Source organism: Megalobrama amblycephala, linkage group LG12 (assembly GCF_018812025.1).
Source record: "Megalobrama amblycephala isolate DHTTF-2021 linkage group LG12, ASM1881202v1, whole genome shotgun sequence".
Classification (NCBI taxonomy): Eukaryota; Metazoa; Chordata; class Actinopteri; order Cypriniformes; family Xenocyprididae; genus Megalobrama; species Megalobrama amblycephala.
Window position 1 is genome coordinate 8,963,264 of NC_063055.1, and position 25,102 is coordinate 8,988,365.

The 25,102-nt window shown below is 34.7% G+C and overlaps 1 protein-coding gene across 2 annotated transcripts; it reads right to left on the reverse strand.

Annotated features, from left to right (window-relative positions):
• Nucleotides 1–237: 237 nt before the first annotated feature.
• si:ch73-61d6.3 (occludin) lies at nt 238–24,753 on the reverse strand. Of its 2 annotated transcripts, none has more exons than XM_048209789.1 (12): nt 23,369–24,753; nt 21,087–21,114; nt 20,597–20,638; nt 18,744–18,831; nt 18,388–18,641; nt 13,737–14,516; nt 11,369–11,530; nt 5,853–6,004; nt 4,250–4,477; nt 1,723–1,894; nt 1,594–1,635; nt 238–1,475 (listed from the first exon to the last, which is right to left on the reverse strand). In XM_048209789.1, the coding sequence occupies exons 6-12, from the start codon at nt 14,493–14,495 to the stop codon at nt 1,377–1,379; spliced, it is 1,614 nt and encodes a 537-aa protein (XP_048065746.1). In that variant the 5' UTR covers nt 14,496–14,516; nt 18,388–18,641; nt 18,744–18,831; nt 20,597–20,638; nt 21,087–21,114; nt 23,369–24,753; the 3' UTR covers nt 238–1,376. The 2 variants fall into 2 exon arrangements, with proteins under 2 accessions (XP_048065746.1, XP_048065745.1); XM_048209788.1 differs by having other exon boundaries at nt 13,737–14,519.
• Between the last annotated feature and the right edge of the window lie 349 nt (nt 24,754–25,102).

A 25,102-nucleotide genomic window follows, 5' to 3' on the forward strand; every position in this document is an offset into this window, starting at 1 on the left:
AATAAATACATACATAATCTTATATGTGACACTGATATTCAATTAATTTTACAGTTTTTACATCACGATGATATATATATTATATTGCTACTGTACCTTAAATTGTAACCTTCACATTTCTGCTTTGCTATCGATGTATTTTATTTCATATTTTCATATTGTTCTGCATTAATAAATGAAAACAAAACTTTACTCTATAAATAACCTGGCTATACTTTCAAAAACAGAAAAAAAAACTTAAAATACAAAACTTTATTGAAAATAGAAAGGACAACAAATATGTAGATGAACATAAATGCTGTTATGCACATGAGAAAAACAAAAAAACATCATCTCATTAACAGTTTTCGTACAAAAGGGTAAATCTTATTTGATGTCCATAACAACATAACAAAACAAATGGAACTTCAGTATTTAATCTTGCATAGATAGTTGATTAGTTAATAAGCAGCTATTATTGTTTCAAATAATGTGAAGATCACAATATTTCCAAGTGAATCAAACACAACATAAACATCTAGAACTACATGAACATAATTCTTGCATATTTGCATGGTGCACCACTGGCACCGTTTTTTTTTTTCGTTTTTTTTTTTTTTTTAAACACAACTGAATATAAAATTTCAGTTTCTCTTTGTGATTTAAAATTGCAATTATTATTTTCTTCTTTCACTGAGGCAGTAAGTTGCTTAAAAAAATGAAAAGAGAATATTTTGTAATGGTGTACAAGTTTAAATCTCTCAGTTGTTATTGGGAACTGTTCTGGCACCTCGGAAATGAGGACTCTTATGGTTTCTGACATGAAAACAATCAGTGACCCACAGTTACACCTTGACAATTACTGGCATACACAATAAACACACAACTCACTTACAGTCATACACAAGGAAACTGACTGCATAGATGTCAATGCAGCTGCAAATTATTCTGTCGGAGAGGATTGTCCAAAGTACATTTTCTCCAACAAACACATGCACCGCTGTAATCAGCTGACCTTGAGGTTAGAACTCACAACCACACCCAAATCACACAAAAACAACAGAATGACAACAGTTTAATGCTTTATGGCATTTTACAGGCTATATGTAGTCACTAACTCTGAGTAAAGCAGACGTTTCCAGTGAAAGAACATGTTCCAGGTAATGGAAAGACTTTGAAAGGACCGGTTTTGGAATCCCTGGTCCTCGTTTCCAAGGCAACCATCTTTAGGGCTCAGGTTAATCATAAGCACCGGGTGAAGCCAATGTTACAGCAGTTTAGGATTTGGGCAACTTTGGTCACTCAGTCATTTGAAGGCTTCGTCATGGCTGACCATGATTAGTTAAATGCAAAAATGTTGAACAAGGAGTGCAGGTGTGGTGGTTTGACGGAGCTCATTACTGACCACGGTCATAGATCTTAACCATTCGTTTAATATGGAAAAGCTTGTGGCGTAGTTTGCGACACTGGTGCTTCTTGTTTTGATAATCTGGCATCTAAGCAGAGAGAATAAGGGAAAGAGATCCTCATATTAACATCAAAAAGCAGAGCATCTATTACTATGGACGTGAGTCAGATGTTTAGTCATTCTTTAGTTTTATAATCACGACTCACCCGTTTTAGGTCTTTCAGACGATTATATTCTTCTGCTACAGCCTATAATGTGAGATAAAAAAACAAGAAAGTCATGTATTTGAACAACAGGGAGGTGAACTTTTAATGTAAAATGTTTCAGTCACTCACCTGGTACTTGGACGTTCCCTCATCAAGTGTGTCCAGCTCTCTGCTGAGCTTGTTTATCTGATCGTTGATGTCATCCATTTCAGCACACAGTTCCTTATAGAACCTGAGGTCCGAGTCAAATTCTTTCTTATACTCGTGTCGCTGGGAATCAGATGTGATCTCTGGATACAGACTGATTGGGAATGAAACAGAAGGCAGTTAACATGGAAGTACACAGGAACATGGATGTTGTGATACTTGCTGCCTCTTATGGAGCAGGTATATTCAGCTTTAATGCAAGATAAAAGGGAACAATAGTCATTTGGTAGTTATTTAATAAACACCTAGAGTTGAGCTTTTTGATCAAAGCAACAATGATGGTATTTAATGGATTAACTGTTGTGGGGTTTGAACTGACAGCCTTTTATTTGCCACACCACAGGAAAACACCCACCATTAACCGAGTAAAGGTGCACGCATTTACCATAGCTCAGCCAAATTTCGCCAGCAAAATGTGGTCATTTAATATTTCAGAATTTAGCTAATGTGAACTATCATCATTCGCCGAAATTTTGCTAATGTAAAAAACTACCATTTACTGTTATGCTAATTTAAAATACTACCATTTACTGTTACGCTAATGTAAAATACAACCATTTACTGTTACGCTAATTTAAAATACTACCATTTACTGTTACGCTAATGTAAAATACAACCATTTACTGTTACGCTAATGTAAAATACTACCATTTACTGTTACGCTAATGTAAAATACTACCATTTACTGTTATGCTAATTTAAAATACTACCATTTACTGTTATGCTAATTTAAAATACTACCATTTACTGTTACGCTAATGTAAAATACTACAATTTACTGTTACGCTAATGTAAAATACTACCATTCACAGAAATTTCGCTAATGTAAAATACTAACATTTACTGTTATGCTAATGTAAAATACTACCATTCACAGAAATTTCGCTAATGTAAAATACTAACATTTACTGTTATGCTAATGTAAAATACTACAATTCGCTGAAAATTCGCTCATGTAAAATACTACCATTCGCTGAAATTTCGCTAATATAAATTACTGTTACGCTTATGTAAAATACTACCATTCACCGAAATTTCGCTAATGTAAAATACTACCATTTACTGTTATGCTAATGTAAATACTACCATTTACTGTTATGCTAATGTAAAATACTACCATTTACTGTTACGCTAATGTAAAATACTACCATTTACTGTTACGCTAATGTAAAATACTACCATTTACTGTTATGCTAATTTAAAATACTACCATTTACTGTTATGCTAATTTAAAATACTACCATTTACTGTTACGCTAATGTAAAATACTACAATTTACTGTTACGCTAATGTAAAATACTACCATTCACAGAAATTTCGCTAATGTAAAATACTAACATTTACTGTTATGCTAATGTAAAATACTACCATTCACAGAAATTTCGCTAATGTAAAATACTAACATTTACTGTTATGCTAATGTAAAATACTACAATTCGCTGAAAATTCGCTCATGTAAAATACTAACATTTACTGTTATGCTAATGTAAATTACTGTTACGCTTATGTAAAATACTACCATTCACCGAAATTTCGCTAATGTAAAATACTACCATTTACTGTTATGCTAATGTAAATACTACCATTTACTGTTATGCTAATGTAAAATACTACAATTCACCGATTTTTCTTTAATGTAAAATACTACCATTTACTGTTATGCTAATGTAAAATACTACCATTCGCTGAAATTTTGCTAATGCAAAATACTACAATTCAACGAAATTTTGCTAATGTAAAATACTACAATTCGCTAATATGAAATATTACTATTTAATGAAATTTAGCTTTTGTAAAATTCTACCATTTGCCAAAATGTTGCTAAAGTGAAATTCCACCATTCACTGAAATCTTGCTTTAGTAAAATTCCAATCGCTGAAATATCAAATCAAATCAAATTAAATATCAACATTTAAAGAAATTTAGCTAATGTGAAATACCACTATTCGCCAAAATTTCACTTGTGTAAAATTCCACCATCCACTGAAATTTCACTAATGTGAAATACCACCATTTTCTAAAACTTTTCTTTTGTAAAATTCCACTATTTTCCGAAATTTTGCTAATGTGACATAAATCCATTCACTAAAATTTTGCTAGTGAAACATCACCATTGGTAGAAATGTTGCTAATATGAAATATCACAATTTGCTGAAATTCCATTAAATTACTCTCTGAGTAATTTTCAACCCTATATTCTTCATTTGTATCAGAAAATCTGGCTAGAATTAGCCATAATGCAGTGAATACAAGTATTTTATATTGGGTAACACTTTACAAAAAGGTTTTTATTTATTAACAGTAGTTAACTACACAAGTTAACATGAACTAACAATGAAAATAGTTTCTACATCTACATTTAGTAATCTTAGTTGATGTTAATCTCAGCATTTACCAATACATTTTTAAGAAATGCGTTACTAACACTGAGACTACAAAAAATCCTCACCGTGCCCACAGATCCTCATCAAAATCGTTGGCGGTCTCTCCTCCCGTCGTGTACTCAGTTTCATACTGGGACTCGTCCAGCTCAGGGTTCCTCCTGCGTCTCTTGCCCCTGGAGGCGGACGGTTTGCGGATGGTGTCCGTCTGGTCTGAGGGGCTGGAGCTCACTTCTCCAGATGGGGATGTAGAGTGAGATGGGCGGCTGAAAGAGCGCTCCGGGTAACTGTTACTACTGTATCCGAACAGAGAAACGAGAAAAGAATATAAGGCATAAAAAGAAAAATCGATAATTTTGACCCATACAATGTATTGCTGGCTATTGCTACAAATATACCCATGTGACTTGTGACTGGTTTTGTGGCCCAGGGTCACATTTAGGCTTTTATACCCTGTTTTTAAATACAGCATGAACAGAAACCTGTTGGCAAAAATATTATTTTCTCAATTTAAAAGCATAATAAATAGTGAGGAATACTTCAAATGCCCTCATAAATTGGTGTTTGTGAGGACATTTTTGAAAATTTGGCCCTCACAAGTAAAGCCAAACCAGTATTTAGCAAAACAGCTTTTTTATTGTACCTCATTGTGATGTTTTTTTGTTTTGTTTTGTTTTCCAATAACTTTGCAGACTATTAAAAGAAATGAAACGAAGAGCCAATCATCTTTTACAGAAACATTGCCTGTTTGTTTACTCTTAACAGGGACTTTGCCAACACTGTCTATAAAAAAATGACATGAATTCATTCATTTATACACAGCCATACAGAGAAAGAGAGGCAGACATTGAGGGAGAGACTTAATTTAAAAACAAATTATAATGAAAGAACATCTGATTAAAAAATGCAGCAAGTTTGATCTCAGGCCAAGACACATCATATCTGGTGTAATCTAACCTGACTTCATAAAACTAATGGCCGAAACCATTAGCCAGCCTAATGGCCCAGAAAACTAATGAAAGCACAATAGCACTGCTGATCTAACTTCATCTAGCAAAGGTCACAAAAAAGTCTAAAAGAAAACGCCACAGAATAGTTTGAATCAGAAGTAACTGTACACTATCGTTCTAAAGCTTGGGGTCTTTAAGATTTTTTAAGAAATCAATACTTTTATTCACAAAGGAAGGATACATTAAATTGATCAAAGATGACAGTAAAGAAATGTATAACTGTTTACCACATTGCTAATAATAAGAAATGTTAGAATGATTTCTTGAGGATCATGTGACACTGAAGATTGGAGTAATGATGCTGAAAATTCAGCTTTGCCATCACAGGAATAAATTACATTTTAAAATATATTATAAATAGAAAACAGTTATATTAAATACTAATAATATTACAGTTTTTACTGTATTTCATATCTAATACAGTAAATGAAGCCTTGGTGACCAAGAGACTTCTTTTAAAAACATATTTTTCGCAAAACCTTTCCAACCCAAAACTTTTGATCAGTAGTGTATGGAAAACTGGAATGCAATTTCAAATGACTTTAAGCAATAAGGTAAGCTCCAACATTTACTTAGCAGGGACATGCAATATTGCCTTTTTACATGGAGCTCAGCATTTTAGTCTCCAGCTAGGCCAGGGCCAGATCACTTACTTACTCACCTGACAATATTGTTGGTATCAGAGCTAAAGACACTGCCAATTTTTGGAGGGATGGAGCCGACACTGGGGGCAGAAGCCAGAACAGGAGCCATCTTCTCTGAAAACACCATGGATGCCTCCTGCATGCTCTGTCCATCCTGTACATGGTTGACCTGAAAAAGAAACTTCCTGTTTAGTACAAAGTCTGCAAACTTTGATACATATCTGAACAAAGAGTCTGACGTGCGTAAAATCAGGAAGCAACATTTTTCAGATAATTACAGGCAAAAGATGACAGTGTTCTTCAACATTAAGATTATTTAAGATTACAGGAATATTTCTACATACATGGTCATTTAGCAGATGCCCTTATCCAAAGTTTCAAATGAGAAAGCAAGTATGCAAGATATAAATGTGTAATAATCTTATAAGGCTACACATGCTTTGTCTCTCAACAATCTCTGGCTATTTAAAAGTTCAGGGTCAGAAAAATTTTGATTGTTTTTGAAAGACGCTCACCAGTAAAAACTGTAATATTGTGAAATATTTTTACAATTTAAAATAACCGTTTTGTATTTTAATATATTTTAAAATGTAATTTATTCTTTTGATGGCAAAGCTGAATTTTCAGCATCATTACGCCAGTCTTCAGTCACATGATCCTTCAGAAATCATTCTAATATGCTGATTTGCTGCTCAAGAATCATTTCATATTATTATAAATGTTGAAAACAGTTGTGCTGCTTAATATTTTTGTGGAAACTGTGATGCAGTTTTAGGATTCTTTGATGAATAGAAAGCTCAAAAGAACAGCATTATACATCGTTACTTTCACTTTTGATCAATTTAATGCATCTTTGCTGCATAAAACGGTTAATTTCTTTCAAAAAAAGAAAAGAAAAGAAAAAAAAGTTTTGTAAATATGCAAAATAAAATGATCTGAAACTGTTAAAAATCTGTTTGGTCACTTAAAAGTTTTAAGTTACTTTAAGTTAAAAAACTAAATTATTCAAATTAACATCATAAATCTGCATTGAATGCAGACTTTTAAAACTGCATTCTGTGCAGAACATTATACAAACACAGAAACCATTTTGGATCCATTGTTTAGACTTTATTGTCCTTCTGCTAACGTACAGGAAAATCCGTAGAGAATAAGAAGCAAAAAGTGCTCTGGCTCTTCCTGTTGAAGTTTGATTTCAGAGGATGTTCTCGGTATGTAAGTTTTGTGACAAACACACAATGCCAGCAGTTATGACTTCTGGTACAATATATGAGTGTCAAAAAACTTCCTAATTATATCTTATTTATCCTATTTATATCTTAGTATTAATATATCTTTTCAAAAGTGAAAAAAGGATTGGCCATGTGGATATAAGGGAAAACTATCCAAAGCAGTACACTGCTAAAACAATGAAAGCAGGTGTGCGTGTCGGAGGGATTGTTTGTTTTTTTCTGGAGAGGTTGTGTGTGAAGTTATGTGTGTGTGTTCGGAGGGATTGATTGTTTTTTTTTTCTGGAGACTGAGAGGTTGTGTGTGAAGTTACGTGTGTGTGTTCGGAGGGAGAACGCAGCAGGAAAGAGGGTGGAGGAGCGTTTCCCTGCAGCTGGGGAGAAAGGGAAAAGCCACTGTGTAGAAGAGCCCAAGTCATCCAAAAATTCCAACAATGCTTTCCCTGCATGAGCCACTGCCACCACTGATCCGTGATCACGCTACATAAGCAGGGAAAGAATGCTTGAGAACACAGAAAAGAGGGTCGTTTCATGCTCGTGACCTCCTTTTGCACCAGAAAAAAGTGAAGGAGAGATAGAAAGGCACTAAGAGAAAGGTATTCAAAGGGAGTGTGTGGAACGCTGTCAGAGCTCATAGATTTACTGAAAGCACCAGGGCAGAGAGAGACAGACCAGTCTCATGATGGTAGTAATTATGTTTCTAATGGACTTAATCCAAAATCAAACCGCACCCCGCGGAGCCTCTACTACCAGGTACAGGTTCATAAATAACCTGCGGACTGGACCAAAGATTTATTGCTTAGAAGTTGCTCATTTATAGCTTAGGATTTTCAGTTACAGCATAGCAACTTTGTCTCAGACATTTCTAAGTAAAAATAGAAACAAATGAGGCAATTTTAACGTGCATTAAGAGTAAAGAGCTTTAGAATTATTGATGGTTTTGGAAAAATGTTTGAATTCATACTGAGATATTATTGCAGACTTTGGTATCTCTGTAAATCTGAGCAGTGAGCACAGTGTGATCTCTTCTGAAATGCTATGCATTTTTCTAGGGTCGGGAGACAATCTGAGGAGCCATTTGCTCTCCATTTAATCAGTCTAGGAAAAACAGTTAAAGAGACCACATTAGGGCTCAACTAGAATAGGTTTTTAATGCTTGAATGTTATATTTTACTTTGCAGCACCTCTCTTCCCAGTCTGTCTGTAAACGCTATGGGGCTGCATTTCTCAAATGCATTGTGAGCTAAGTGGTGGCAATGGTTCTGTGGTCTATTTAGGCTTACAATGCTTTTGGTAAATGCAGTCCTGTTTAGTTCCTGTCTCTATGAATCCCCTCCTCCCAAAAAGCGTATTGTGCTCTGATTGGAAATGTCACGCCTCTTACCATTTTCATCATAACCACGAGTTTCAACACACTACTAACACAACATAATCTGCGGGAATTATTTAAATAAGGAATATTGTGACGTGTACATTCACAGATGAACAATGAAGACTACAATGGAGGCATTTCAGGGAGTTCAGAAAGAGTGTTTACTGGTATAGAGAATAACTCTCTTTGGAGTGACTTTGTAACTTTGCAGACATTTTTCATGCTCAAACAGCAAGATTACACACTAAATGTAAAAAAAAAAAAAACATAAAAAGGTCCTCTTTAAAAGGGTTAGTTCACCCAAAAATGAAAATTCTGTCATTAATTACTCACCCTCATGTCGTTCCACACCCACAACCCTTGTGTTCATCTTGGGAACACAAATGAATATATTTTTGATGAAATCTGAGGGGTCTATGACTCATCCATAAACAGCATAATAATCTACCAGAAAGGTAGTAAAGACATCATTAAAACAGTCAACGTGACTGCAGTGGTTCAACCTTAATTTTATGAAGCGACGAGAATAATTTTTGTGCACAAAAACAAAACAACACTAACAACTTTATTCCATAAGCTCTTCTCTTCCCTGTCATTATCCTTACGCAGTTGCCGCAGTAAGCACAGTAAAGGCTTACGTGTTTACATCTGAATGCCAATGCTGCACACGTGAGCAGCATGATGCATGCCTGTGATACTGACGCAGGAGCCGGCCAATAATGAGTCTGCATTCTAACATAGAACCTGGAAGCGCTGGATGTAAACAACATATGACACAGAAGAGAAGATATTGTTGAATAAAGTCGTTATTTTTGTTTTGTTCTTGCACATAAAAAGTATTCTCGTCGCTTGATAACATTAAGGTTGAACCACTGCAGTCACATGGACTATTTTAACAATGTCTTTAGAACCTTTCTGGACCTTGAAAGTGTTGCTTAGATTGCTGTCTATGGACGAGTCATATACCTCTCGGATTTCGTCAAAAATATCTTAATTTGTGTTCCAAAGATGAACGAAGGTCTTATGGGTGTGGAAGGACATGAGGGTGAGTAATAAATGACAGAATTTTCATTTTTGGGTGAACCAACCCTTTATTAAAGAGATCTCATCTGTTATTTTTCTTCGCTACGATGAGCCTCTCATAGTAATCAAACTTTATTTGATGACAATTAAATTAAATTTAAAAAAAAAAAAAGCCTGTTTTTTGAATAACCTTTATTGCTTGAATTGCTTGGTCAATTGCTTGAATTGCTCCTCTTTTTTAAATGAGTCACAATGAGTAATGCAATGTTAATGTGAGATACACACACATCATGACTCATGTTCTCTTACGCAGCACAAATGTACTGTATCACTGAAACACACTGTTCTGTAACACAAATAAAACCATAGATGCAATGCAAACATATGATACTATACTGGCTAGGATGATATATTTGGCTTTTTTTTTTAATAATCTGCATTAGATAATAACAATCCTCACATAGCTGATGAACAGTTTTGTCAGTTACAGAATTTACTGACAGCCATTTTCTTATGTACATCCTATGTACACAAGTATTCATCTAATTTCAGAAATCCATGGCAAAAAATTATATATATATATATATATATATATATATATATATATATATATATATATATATATATATTTTTCAAAATGGCAAAAAATATTGATAAATAGATGTACATAAATCTATTTCTGATAATTCTTAGCTACTTTCAACCTATTATTTTTCATCCATTTTAATATATATATATATATATATATATATATATATATATATATATATATATATATATATCAGATATATTTTTAAATATTTTTCAAAATGGCAAAAAATATTGATAAATAGATGTACATAAATCTATTTCTGATAATTCTTAGCTACTTTCAACCTATTATTTTTCATCCATTTTAATATATATATATATATATATATATATATATATATATATATATATATATATATCAGATATATTTTTAAATATTTTTCAAAATGGCAAAAAATATTGATAAATAGATGTACATAAATCTATTTCTATAGATGTAGTATGTGTATATATATATATACATACACATACACATACACACACACACACACACACACACACACACACACACACACACACACACATTTGCATTTACCCAAAATGTATTTTAAGATCATAAATGTATGTTCCTGCTACTCTTAAGTTTTGTAATGTATTTTGGTATTTTAAGGTTTAAACGAAATATATTTTTAATTTGAAACCGCCACACTCTTTAAATATCTCCATCAGTATCAGCCATTAAAAATAATTCTAATAAATATGTGTATACGTCGACATTCTATTTATTCATTGAACTGAAAAGAAATACTAATTCAAGTATACTTCCTAACCATCTAGGTATTGCAAAAGTTTAACAGTTCACAGTCCCAAGAAGTTAAAAGCCGCTCGACTTTCTCAGTTTGGTTAATGATCAATCACAGCGAAACTAGGCTGGCCGTTAACAAACAGACTGTATCAGCAATTCATTCAACCTTGTGACTGAATTATCACCAGTGTCGCACAGGCCATTGAAACTATTAAAGGCTTCAAAACACCTTCAAACCGCTCCCAGTCTACCTAAACAAAAGGTCTTGATTGACTATCACAAACTATTTAGCAGAATTAAACAGCTCATCCTATGTATGGTCACAGGGATGCCGGAGCCTATAGCTTGCGCATTTAAATTGTATGGGTTTTTTCCTTGCAAAATATTTGGATGCTGTTTGCTTTAGAGACTAGCAATAAGCCTGACACTGGCCTTTCATTTTCATCAGCTTAGGCAAGACACTTCATGCCACTTTGATCTGGGTGTGCCATTTAATTAGTGACCATGTGTTTGTTTCTTCTTCCATGCAGCACGTCTCAGCCTAGACAAATAAGTGGTGATAAGGAAACTCACCCAATCCTCCACATCTCTGCCCTCAGTTCCTCCCATCAGTGGTCGATCCCAGTAGATGTTTGGCTTCCCGTAGCGCCAGATTTTACTTCTGGTCCTATAGGAGAAGAAGGCTGCCACAGCCAGTGCCACCACGACCATGAACCCACAAACCATTGCAACTGCCTTGGAAAAACAAAATTGTATCCTTAAGTCCAATGCATAGAGAAATGATTTATCATACTAAGCTAAAATAATTTAGAATACTACAGTTATTATCTTAATAATCATCTCCCTCTTATAATCAGTTCTATATTAAAATTAAAGTTCTGGGTTATTAACAACTACATATAATTATCAATTATTTTGATGCTTCAATTAACTATTTTGTTTCTTAGCTTGCAAAAAGGAACAGAAAATGTGTTTACAGTAATGAACTCACGATGGAAGCCTAATTCATATTTTTTAAAGCATTTGGATGAATTTTTGCATTGAAATGTACATTTTATTTTTATTGAGGTGTAACTGTTCTCAAACAAATTTGTTTTGAGGAAAGGCTAATTTTCCTTATGGTTATACTTTTAAAATACACTGAAAAAAAAGTTAACCTGTGCTTTAAGTGATGACAACTAAATTAATTGTTTTAAGAAAGAAATCTATTTATTTGATTAATTCTATCTATTCTATTTTGTAGTATCATTAAAGGATAGTTCACACAAAATTAAAAAAAGTTGTAATCAATTACTCACACTAATGTCATTCCAAACACATTATACTTTCATTTTGCAATCAATCAAGCACGTTTGAGCTTCTGTTTACCACATTTGATGTGCTCTACTGTATGTATGCGCGTTGATCAATGTTTATATATGAATAAAAGCCTAAATTAAAGGGGTTAGTTCACATAAAAATGAAAATTCTGTCATTAATTACTCACCCTCATGTCGTTCCACACCCGTAAGACCTTCTTTAATCTTCGGAACACAAATTAAGATATTTTTGCTAAAATCCAGTGGCTCAAAGAGTCCTACATTGCCAGCAAGACAATTAACACTTTCAATGCCCATTAAGCTACTAAAGACATATTTAAAACAGTTCATGTGACTACAGCGGTTCAATCTTAATGTTAAGAAGCGGACAAAAAAAAAAAAATAATAATGACTTTATTCAACAATATCTAATGATGGGCAATTTCAAAACACTGCTTCATGAAGCTTCGAAGCTTTATGAATCTTTTGTGTCCAATCAGTGATTCAGAGCATGTGTCAAACTGCCAAAGTCACGTGATTTCAGTAAACGAGGCTTCGTTACGTCATAAGTGTTTCAAAATTTCAAGTTCACCACTGGGGGGCGTGACTTTGGCAGTTTGATACGCGCTCCGAACCACTGATTCGAAACAAAAGATTCGTAAAGCTTCGAAGCTTCATGAAGCAGCATTTTAAAATCACCCATCACTGAATATTGTTGAATAAAGTCATTATTTTGTTTTTTTGGTGCACAAAAAGTATTCTTGTCGCTTCATAACATTAAAGTTGAACCACTGTAGTCACATGAACTGATTTAAGTAAGTCTTTAGTAGCTTTCTGGGCATCTGAAAGTGTTAATTATCTTGCTGGCAATGCAGGCCTCACTGACTTTATGAAAAATATCTTAATTTGTGTTCTGAAGATGAACGAAGGTCTTACGGGTGTGGAACGACATAAGGGTGAGTAATTAATTACAGAATTTTCATTTTTGGGTGAACTTACCCTTTAACTTTTCATCATATAAAGTAATCGTGTCGCTTCAGAAGAGCTAGATTCATATGGATTTATTTTACATTGTCTTTATGAACATTTTGAATTGTTATAGATTCGTTCACATTCACTTTCAAATCTGGCAGGTTTCATTAAAAATATCTTCTTATGTGTTTTGAAGATGAACGAAAGTCTTATGGGTTTGGAACGACATGAGGGTGAGTAAATGATGCCAGAATTTTTGGTTGAACTAACCCTTTAAGATAAAAATACTATTCAACATCATTAAATCAACCTAAATACACTAAGGAAAAAAATGTAGAAGCAATTTTCACAAATTGCAAGTAAATTTCACAATTAATTACAAAGAATCTGCAAGTAACATTGAATTAAACGTGAATATTTTAAGTAGAAAGACTGAAACTTTGAACTTCGAAAAACCATTTTTTACCATGTACTACAGATTGCACTTCAAACTAAAATGTAAGGGTTAGATCAGGCTTCAACTGTAGGTGTAAATGCACTTCCTTTCGGATTTTACACACTAAGGGGCAAGCGGGAATTATGGTCTGTTGTAATCCTTTGATTGTAGACTATAAAGAAAACACAAATTAAATAAAGACATTTCCAAACATCCTGTAACTTTAAAATGGTACCTCCTGAGGGTCCACGTAGCAGTAGTGGTACAAGTACTGGTTATAGACAGGAAAACCGGCCCCCATTCCTGTCACACTGCTGCCGTAGAGGTTCTGACACATCATAATCATGGGGTTGTAGTATGAGCTGGTGGAGCTTTGGGCCATAGGGTTCACTCCTACAATGTACACAATGTTTATAATGCCCTGAATCACTGCCATTATGGAACTGACAATAAGCACCGCCAGGTAGAACTTCCTGCTGCGGAACGTGTTTGTTTTGGAGAAGCTGGCTGCAAAGAATCCCAAAGCGATGATGAAGTTTATGGCAGCGATGGCGATCATGCTGGTCTTTGCCGAGTAAGGGGTCGGGTAAGAATTGTAGTAGCCTCCGTAACCATATCCACCTCCCCCGTATCCGTAGCTTCCGTATCCATACCCACTGCCAACTCCGTACCCACTTCCATATCCAGGATAGCTTGAATATCCTGATCCGTAACCTAATCCGTACTGCATGTCCCAAACCAGAGTCGAGGCCACGCAGGCGAAGATTCCTAGACACAGGATTATAACTGTCCCTATCATAATCTTCACAATTCCCGGAGGGGAGAACCACTTGTAGAAATGCTGTGGTACCTCCTCGCCAATATAGTAGGATCCTGGAGGTGGAGGGTAGGGATCAAATTCACTCCGTGGGTCTTGGAAGCTCCCCGGAGGTCCAAAGCCATTGGAAGGGGGAGTGTACATCGGGGGACTATCGTAGGGTTGTTTCTCAAACATCTCTTAATGATGACCAATGACCTGCTAAAAGAAGCAATTGAATGTGTAAACATGAATAGAATCAAAAGTATTAGGTTCTTAATTTACTGTTTAAGACAAGCTAATTTTTAAAAAATATTTTTTAGGTAAAAAATACCATAAACATAGCCCAATTCAAACAATGCACTATATTCCAGTCTAAGACATACAACAGCTTTGTGTAAGGAACAGATTGAAATTTAAGTAATTATTAACTGAAAAGGGTTAACTGAAAGTTAACTGAAAACTTAAATTGTATTTATTTGTGTTATTGTTTTTTTATGCTCACCAAGGCTGCATTTATTTAAAGGTGCCCTAGAACTTTTTTTAAAAAGATGTAATATAAGTCTAAGGTGTCCCCTGAATGTGTCTGTGAAGTTTCAGCTCAAAATACACAATAGATTTTTTTTTCATTCATTTTTTTAACTGCCTATTTTGGGGCATCATTATAAATGAGCCGATTCAGGGCTACTGGCCCTTTAATTCTCGTGCTCCACACCCCCAGAGCTCGCGCTTGCCTTGAACAGTGCATAAACAAAGTTTACACAGCTAATATAACCCTCAAATTGATCTTTTACAAAGTGTTCGTCATGCATGCGGCGGATTATGTGAGTATTGTATACTGTTATATTGTTTACATTTCATTTTTAATGAATGTGAGGCTGTGCTCCGTGGCTAACGGCTAATGCTACACTGTTGGAGAGATTTATAAAGAATGAAGTTGTGTTTATGAATTATACAGACTGCAAGTGTTTAATAATGAAAATAGCGACGGCTCTTGTCTCAATACAGTAAGAAACGATGGTAACTTTAACCACATTTAACAGTACATTAGCAACATGCTAACGAAACATTTAGAAAGACAATTTACAAATATCACTAAAAATATCATGTTATTATGGATCATGTCAGTTATTATTGCTCCATCTGCCATTTTTCACTATTGTTCTTGCTTGCTTACCTAGTCTGTTGATTCAGCTGTGCACAGATCCAGACGTTACTGGCTGCCCTTGTCAAATGCCTTTCGTAATGTTGGGAACATGGGCTGGCATATGCATATATCGGGGCGTACACCCCGACTGTTACGTAACAGTCGGTGTTATGTTGAGATTCGCCTGTTCTTTTAAACAAATGAGATTTATATAAAAATGAGGAAACAATGGAGTTTGAGACTCAGTGTATGTCTTTTCCATGTACTGAACTCTTGTTATTTGACTATGCCAAGATAAATTCAATTTTTCATTCGAGGGCACCTTTAACTAATAATACAGTAAAAACTGTAGGCTAATACTGTGAAATATTTTTCACACAACACACTGCTTCATGAAGCTTTGCGAATCTTTTGTTTCAAATCAGTGGTTCAGAGCGTGTATCAAACTGCCAAAGTCACATGATTTCAGTAAACGAAGCTTTGTTACATCATAAGTGTTTCGAGACGTTTCGAAATTTCAATGGTTCATGTGACTCCGGTCCGGTCCGAACCACTGATTTGAAACAAAAGATTCATAAAGCTTCGAAGCTTCATGAAGCAGTGTTTTGAAAACATCCATCACTCACTAGATATTGTTGAAAAAAATTGTTAATTCGTTTTTTTGGCGCACAAAAAGTATTCTTGTCGCTTCGAAACATTAAGGTTGAACCACTAGTAATGAGTAATAAATATCAGAAATTTCATTTTGGGGTGAACTAACCCTTAAAAATGTCATTTATTCCTGTGATTGTAAAGCTGAATTTTCAGCATCATTACTCTAGTCTTCAGTGTCACATCATCCTTCAGAAATCATTTATTTATTCATTTATCATTTATTTATTTTTTGAAGGTTGACAGACACAGTCACTATGGTCAGTAATTCTCCTTTTTTTTGTACTCTGGAAAAAATTATACAAATAACAGTATACGGGTTTGAAACAAAACGAGCGTGAGTAAATAATGACAGAATGATCATTTATAGGTGAACTGTCCTTTTAAATGTCTTAGGTCAGCACGTCAGCAGTGACATCAATTAATGGACAGGCCAAAATGACGTTACCCGAAACCACAAGCCGTGTAATCACTGTGCTAAAATAACTGTGCTGTTTATCAGTGTGAGGTAACAACAGAGAGTAGCGTGGAGACATCGGCACCAGGGATCAGAGTCTGTCCACACAAAGCCACTGTTTACAGGCCCAACCGTGGGAGTTAAACTCAATCTCAACCATTGTCCAGCACTGACTTTGAAATGCACAGATTTCAATTCCTGGCAAATATGCCGTTTGTTTAATTTTAGATCACATGCTCTCGGGATGAAGTCACAAACAGAGCAAAACTAGTCAAAACAGGACTCGAAATCAAAAACTTAAAATATGTCTTAAAATCTTACGAGGTTATATATTGATTACAGACAAATTTTAGTTGTACTTTCATGTTACCATAGATAGACAGCACAATCTACTGTGATATTTTGCTTTCAAAAAAATATTCTTACACAAATACTTTTAATATTATACAACAAATTGCAAATTCCTGAAAAAAATCTTTTTGTATTATTTGTAGATGTGATATGAAAGTCCTTGAAAGTGTTTAGTAAATGTATTATGCCTTATGGTTTAAATTGTAATGATTTTATAATATTAAATCAGGGAAAAATAAAAAGCATGCATTGATTACTGTTTTATTTAAAAGTCTTCTGTCTCAGTATCTACTGTAGCGTGTAAAAGCACAACAACAGAAGAATGCATACTATACTTTCAGACCTTGGCAAAGGCCTAGATAAGCCATTTCATTTGACTGGTTACTATGTGTTCACCTACTACCCAGCCTCCCCCAACTTCTCTCCTTTGTTATAGCAAAAAGTCAAGGCTGCACTCTGTCTGTGCATGGTTACCATGGTAATAAAGGCCTGAGGTAAAAAAAAGAGAGGTTTAGATAGAAAAACACAAGAGCTTCACTGTCTGGGCCGCTTTGGAGAGGGGGTGCCTACGTAGGCAGATACAGTTGTAAGGATCAGGTGTCCTCAAGAGAATCCTTTCTTATTTACCATCCCGGCACAGGTTTGATTTAATGATTAATTAATTAATCTTTTGAATGACCAACAACAGATGAGAGGGTAAAACAAAGTTGATTTAAAGGAGATTCACTCATTTTTAGGCTGAAACCCTTTACTGTGTGGTCTTACATAAAAACTAGTGTAGCAGTGCCATGGTAAAGTGATCGTAATACAATGGTACGTACATGGAAGTACAAAGTATTTAAAAAAAATACTACCACATTACATGGCCAAAAAACATAGTCTTACTGAAGCATGATGATACTGTGGTATATAAGTAAAAACACCATGGTATAATGGGTCAAAAACAAAAAGAAACATGGAATGTCCCAAAAAAGCATGGTATTACCATAATATAATGTTCAAACGTAATAGCACCATAGTATTTTTGAAGCAGATAATGATGCATGAACTCCAGACACATGAAAAGTAGTAAGTTTTTTCTCTAATTTTTAGGAATATTAGTTTCTTACATGTTTCTTCTGTTTACTATTGAACCATAATCTTTTTTTTTTTTTTTTTAAATATTGTTTATTTTTTTGCATGTACCAACTTGTTATGTTTGTTAATATTGCATTTTAAAAAAAGGAAAAAAGTAGGAGCAAAGATCACAAAGTCTGTTATTGCTTCTAGTCGTAAAACTGCTGCATGTTTATAACATACTACAGTTCAGACAATTTTATTACATTTATAAGAAGCTTAACGCATTAGTGTCCACAAAACACTTTCATAAATAGCTAAAACAAATATTTATAATCATATTTTGAAATATAAACGATACATTTATTTTTTAAGTATATTTAAAATATTTAAAAATCTAAAATAACCAGAGAAAAATCATTGTTTACCTTTTTTGAATCTGCCTTCTGACGAAATGAAGATTTATTATTATCCAAGATTATTCAGTTCTTAGCTGCTGTTGACGTCTACAGCATAAAAAAATAAATTCAGCAGTCGAAAGTAAAGGTGTTGAGAGTTTTCCTCTCTCTCTCTGTCGGTTAAATCTCTCTGGTCCACCTGCGCCTGCATGCAGTGAAGCACATCTTAATTTGTCTCTCTGTATCAGACGTCTGATTGTTTGGATTCACCAGTCCTGACCCCTCTGAAAAAGATGTGGGTGGAAATGCATGAACGGCTGTGAAAATAAACTTCCTTGAGAACAAGTTTACTCGATCTAATCTTGGAACGTGACAGACGATCATACCAGGTTAAATCCCATTGGACAAAGGCCGCAGGGGGGCGGGTCATTCATGTTATTAAGTTGGCATTTCCCCCTCATATTATAGTGGATCCTTAAAAAAAAAAAAAAAGATCTAAATTAGCTTAGTTTTATATTGTCGCAATTAGGTGAACAAAGATTTGTAGATAATTCTAGGCTACTGGTTTGATGCGAGCAGGTGTTGTCATTTTCCCACGTAACGTAGGTGTTATAAACGCTAACGTGAAAATTATTATTTTTTAAAGAAATATTTCAGGCATTTCTTTATTTTTATACTTGTTTGTATGCTAGTTACCTTCCATGAAGTGATATCATTTGTTGTGGGAAAGGCAAAAACATCATCAAGAAAAAAAAACATCAATAAGTAGGCTATAGGGATAGATTTAATTAATTATTTATGAAGACATTATGGAAACTAGTGTGATATTATCAACAGTTCAAAAGTTAAATATAAACTAAGATATCAGCGTGTACTTTAAATTGACACCTGCGCATTAACCAACTAAAGCTGTTTATTTCCATCCGATTCGACGTCATTCTATTAATTTCCTTGTCATAATGTAAATAATCAGGCTCTCTCTCTCTCTCTCTCTCTCTATATATATATATATGAAAAAGAACCATTTACAGAGCATAGCATAAGACATATGCAATACAAAGTGTGTCATTAATTAGTAACAGGGGATCTGAAAATAAAATCATAATATTTTAAGCATGTTAATGACTTTTTGTTATTTAACAATTTCAGAGAAGATATAAAACAATCAAATTCCACTAAAAATATCTTAAATATTGGGGATGAATTTAAGCATTTTTGTTTATGTATATAAAATTTTGCCAGCAATATGAGTAAATTAACAAATAATCAGGTTATAACTAATAAAGTTCCTAGTGTTGGTGACGTTTAAGAGCAACATTTGCATTGAGAGGTTAAATAGCGCCCTCTGGCGCAGAATCAAAGAATGGCACAAGAATAAAACTAGGTGAGAAGTCAACATGGCGCAAGTGTTCTTGTGCAACAACCTATGAAATAAATAATAATCTGTTATAAAATCAATAATAATCTGTTGTCCATTTTTTGTTAGGCTACATGTTGAAATGTAAGGGCTGTACATATACAAATGTTTATTTAAATATAAACTAACAACTGAAAATGTTATTTACAAGGAATTTACTACATTTGGTAACAGTAGTTATATTTGGCCAGACCTGTGATGTAAATTTGATCCAAATAGATAGCACTGTGTTGAATTTTTTTTTTTTTTTTTCCCACCATGGCATGGACATCCGTGGACAAAAGAACAAGTGGATCTCTTAGTTTAGGCATTTTTTCATACTTATTTAGTTGAATGTCAGAATGACATAATTTCACTTTAACTCACACTTACTTTCACATCTGTAAAAGAATAAAAACCAGGCAAGAATATAATAGCCTAACATTCATGCACCAGATTCTTTGTTCTCATATAACTGTTAAAATTATTTCAAAATGAGATTAAGGGATCCTGATAGTCTCTTTTATTGTTGTAACTTGTGTCTCATCGAGAGAGTATGATGAGCATGCCAGCAACATGACCAAAAAGTGCTTGTTTTACACTTTATGAACAAAAAGCAAACTTATAACCACTCCACTATGTTATATATATATATATATATATATATATATATATATATATATATATATATATATATAGTATGTATAAATAATTCATAAATCCATTAATTCACATTATTTCTGTGCCCTTGGCTGTGCCGAGAGTGTCCCCCTTTAAACAAACCTGCATGAAAAATGTGCCAGGTTGATTTGTTTTGGTCCTTAAATATTAATAAATACTCACTGAGTGAAGCTGGACCCGGGAGGAGTGTTGAGTAGAGACACGCTTGGGGAAAACAGAGAAAGTGCTTTTTTTCAATTATTAATGCAGATGGCATTTCCCCACACCAGAGCACCTGGGGTAAAACAACTTTGTGACAGAAGAATTTTAGTGTAAAACAGCTTTGTGGCTGTGAAAGTTTTTACAGAAAGTGTGAACAGATGGAGTAAGATTAACCACAAACAACATCCCCTATATTATCTCACTTATTTATCAGCTTGAATCTCTTTAAAAAGGTCTAACCTAACTGTAACAAGTTTCCCTGTAGTTTTCTCCAAATCATACATCAGACATTAATAAAATTCATGTGGAAAGGGAAGAATTCCATTTTGGACATAATAACCACATTCACCATGTGCAACCTCACAGATAAAATGATTTCCTCTACATGAAAATGCTGTCACATGCTTTTTAATACTGTGTTTGGCTGCCTATAAACAAATGGTCATCTTACCTTGTGGCTCATTTTACCCCAGTCTTCTCTATGGTGTTGTTGAGAGAGGGGGAATAAAAAGAGTTAATTTGAATGAGAGGAAAAAGAGGAAGGGAGAAAGAAATTTCAATTTTTTTTTTTTTTTTTTTTTTGATGTATAAAATAAATCGTATCACAAAAGGCAGTGATTTCTGAGGAAAGTAAACCTATTTTTACAGCGTTTTGCAGTTCATTTTTAAATGTAGGTTACTCAAAGTAATATGCCACTAGGGCACAGCCTCTATGATTGTACAGCCATTTGGGAAAGTGATCTTCATTCTGAGTAGCTATTCATTTGCATCTAACAGTATGATTTTGATCACATGTTTATGCATGCCGTGTGTCACTGAAGCGCTTTGTAGCGCTGAAGTCAATTACTAAAACAAGACATAATACAAGAAAGAATATCAATGAGGGCGAGATGAGACAGGTTTGTCACAGCACCCACTCATTTGTACTGACTGAATATATCAACTTTCACAACTGCATATGTAAGAGATAATGTATTTTGTTGGTCAATACTGCAGAATCGCTGTATTTTGCAATAATCACCAGTGTTTGACGCGACACCGGTAGCATATATGCTACTGATTTGAATTAGGTAGGCCTGTCCTGTTCATGTAGGTCTATATCACTCACCTTATACGAAAAAAAGAATGTACCAAACAACTTAACGTTACACTGCTATAACATTACAGTAATAATTATGCTTAAGTGCTGTGAGGACATTTTTACTACAATTTGAATTTAGGAAGTAACGTTACAGGCTGTCTTGGCGCGAACGACCAATCAGAAATGTGTGGAATTGTGTTGCTATTGAATTCTGTAGGTTTGAAAGTTTAATAAAAAAAAAAAATTAAAAAAATCAGAATCGAGTCAAAGTCCCTTTAAGTAATTTCACTCGACGGCCATCTTTGAAACGCCTCTTGGGCATTCAAGTGCAGCTCCTATCTCTCTAAATGGGGAAACATAAAATTCTCCAAAGCAGTTTGCCAAGCTTTCGATTAAATTTCATATTTGAAATCACCAATGAAATCTGACAACAACTGTCTCATAAGCGCTCAAATCATGACAAAAAACAGTATTTTTCAGGCTGGATCAAGCTAATGCGCATGCACAGCTCTAAATGCGCGTCTCTTGTGCCTCATTTCGGAGGCGCGCGTCTGACTGTTTCTATAAGAACCGGAGCTTCTAACGAGCGCTGCAGTGACGCGATGACTTTGCCAATCGGTGACTGGCTCTTATTTAGAAGGCGGGACTTATGCAGCCTTCCAGGCAACCCGTAACCCATGTTGTTTCCAACCTTCTACCCGTGAAAGTGCATTGGAACAGCAGTCAAACCCGTGACCTCCTACTAGATCAATGTACTCCCAGTTCCGCGCTCTGACGTCACATAGCCCGCGAAACAACAATGGCAGCCCCTACTGATACGTTGTTTATGCAAGTGCACGGTAAAATAACGTAAAATAAAAGGTATAACAGTTTCTCTTGCCTTATGCGCATAAGCCCCGTATGGTCGGCCATGTTGGTTTGTTTACACTTTTACGCAGTTTGGCGTGACTTTCCTGGAACGCTACAAAGTCGTGAGTCGTGATTTGAAGTCGTGACTTATGGCCTCAAAAACCTGCCTGGAACGCAGCATTATTGCGCGTTGCACTTTCTCCCATTCAAAACAATACGAGTCTTGTGTTATTCTATGGTCTCTGATGGAGTGAGAGCCATCAATGTAAAAAAAAAAAAAAACAATATTAAAAGAGGGTTGGACAAGAACTGTAGCAAAGTCCCTTCTGTTCACTCGGCGGCCATATTTGCAACGAAATCTCAAAAACTGCTTGGCGAACTCCCAATTAAATTACATATTTCAAATCAGCAAACAAAATCTGACACGAACAGTCCTATAAATGTTGTTTCTTATGCTAAAATAGCATTAAAAAGCATATTTTTCAGGCTAGACGAGCCAATGCGCATGTGCAATCCTAATCACAAATCTCAGGTTTCTATGGGAACCGGCGGAGCCTCTAACGGCAGCTGTACTGACGCAATGACTTTATCAATCAGCCATTGGCTCTTTTACTTAGAAAGCGGGACGTATTCCGCCATATTGCGCGTTGCATTTCTCCCATTCATCATAATTAATAGGAGTGAACAGTCTTTCTTTATCTATTGTCTTTGACTGTAGTCAAACATAACCTTATGCCAAGTCAGAGTTAGATCGATGGATGAAGAATAAGAGAAAAGCGCATGAGTTACAGGCTTTAAAGTACCTTGTTCAGTGACCTAAAACTGCTGTCCATTTTCTTCCGCACAAAAGTTGTTTATGGTTACACGGGAGTAGTAGGAATGGCTATTTCTAGGTTGTGTCCCACATCCTGCGTCATTACGCTGTTGTCCTAAAATGGACCAAAGGGTTTGTGGATTCAAACCAGGGAAAAATCCACAGAACAAAAGTAGTTAATGTAAAGACAACATGTCCAACGAAGACAAAGTTGATACAAATGCAATGTGACAATTTAGTGGATTTGTTCATTTATTTCTTTATGTTGGAGCCCAGCATTAAGTAAATCCGCTACAGCTTGGTCAACAAGGCCAAAGACACACAGTAAAGGCAGTTTGCTGTTTTTCAAACCCGTAATGACAATCACATCTTGACATTTTCGTTCTAAACCTAGAACTGGGAACCAAACTGGTTAATTCATGTAAGTGGTAATGATATCCAAATGTGGGATTCATCTGTTGTTCGTTTCTACATTTTGTTTAGGTGATTTTTTTAAGTCTTTGATCAAGGAATGCATGTTTTCAACTATGCTGCCACTCTGCGGAAACATTTTGTATATCCTCTACAAGCTATAAAAATCTAGGTAAATAATAAAAAAAGGAATTTCTGTAAAAAATGAGAAAGGAAAAGAAAGGAAAAATTAAGAGAAAACCATCCTGTCTCCTCAACATTTGCATTGAATCATGCAAGGGGGTTGGGTGTTCAGTATTTTCTTCCCATCACATCCCCAGGCTGGATCACTGGTCTTCCAAAGGTCCTTCCTCACCTCCCGTGAGCTAGACAATTCAATAACAATTCTATGAACTTCTAGTCAACGGAATAGAATACCAGCTTAGTACTTACTGAATACTGTGCAGTATATACTGTATTATTCCATTGAATTTGCATTATTCCACAAATGTGTAGTTGTAGTCATATGACCTTAACGCATTGCATATTAATTCAGGGAGTAGCATCCAGTTATCATTTTGGAATACATTTATATTACACTTTTAACCATCAGGCATTTCTCACTTCAGCTTCACACTTGTAATCCTCAGCAGTGAAATCAAAGCATAATTTTTAAAAATGAAAATAATATAATAATATTAATTCTTTAATATTTTGTATTTTGAGGGAATTTCATGGTACTAGGAAAATCATTAATCATTTCCATAACGTTGGAAAATCCGAGGCTACTACTGATTGTCCTAAAAAACTTGCTCTGTATTCACACATTTTTCATACTTTTCCAATTCATTTTCTTACGGCACTTATTTTCAGTGTTGGGGAAAATATTGCATTTTACTTCCTAAAAAAGTAACTAATTGAGTTACTTTTTATGAAAAGTAATGTGTTGCATTACTTTTTCTCATCTGGGCTAGGCTGTTTGTTTGTTTTTATAACAACAAAAAAGTTCTATTTTTGGCAAATGTAAAGGCCCTTTCACACCAAAAAGTGAAATGAATAAGCCTCAGGCTGAAGGAAATGCAAATTCATGCCTGTACAGTAGAGGGCACAGTTCAAATAAACAAGCCTTTCAGCTGTGCTGCTATTCTGGAATACAGAAGAATAGTATGCAGAAGTAAATGAGTAAATGTATGCTCACATTTTTAGTCTAGAACTACTGTAGTCTAGATAGAATCTAGATAGAACCATCATGTTCACACAGCGCACACAAAGCCTCTGCACTTACATCTGATTTCTCTCAACATGGGTACAGGAGAGCCGTCAGTCAATAAAT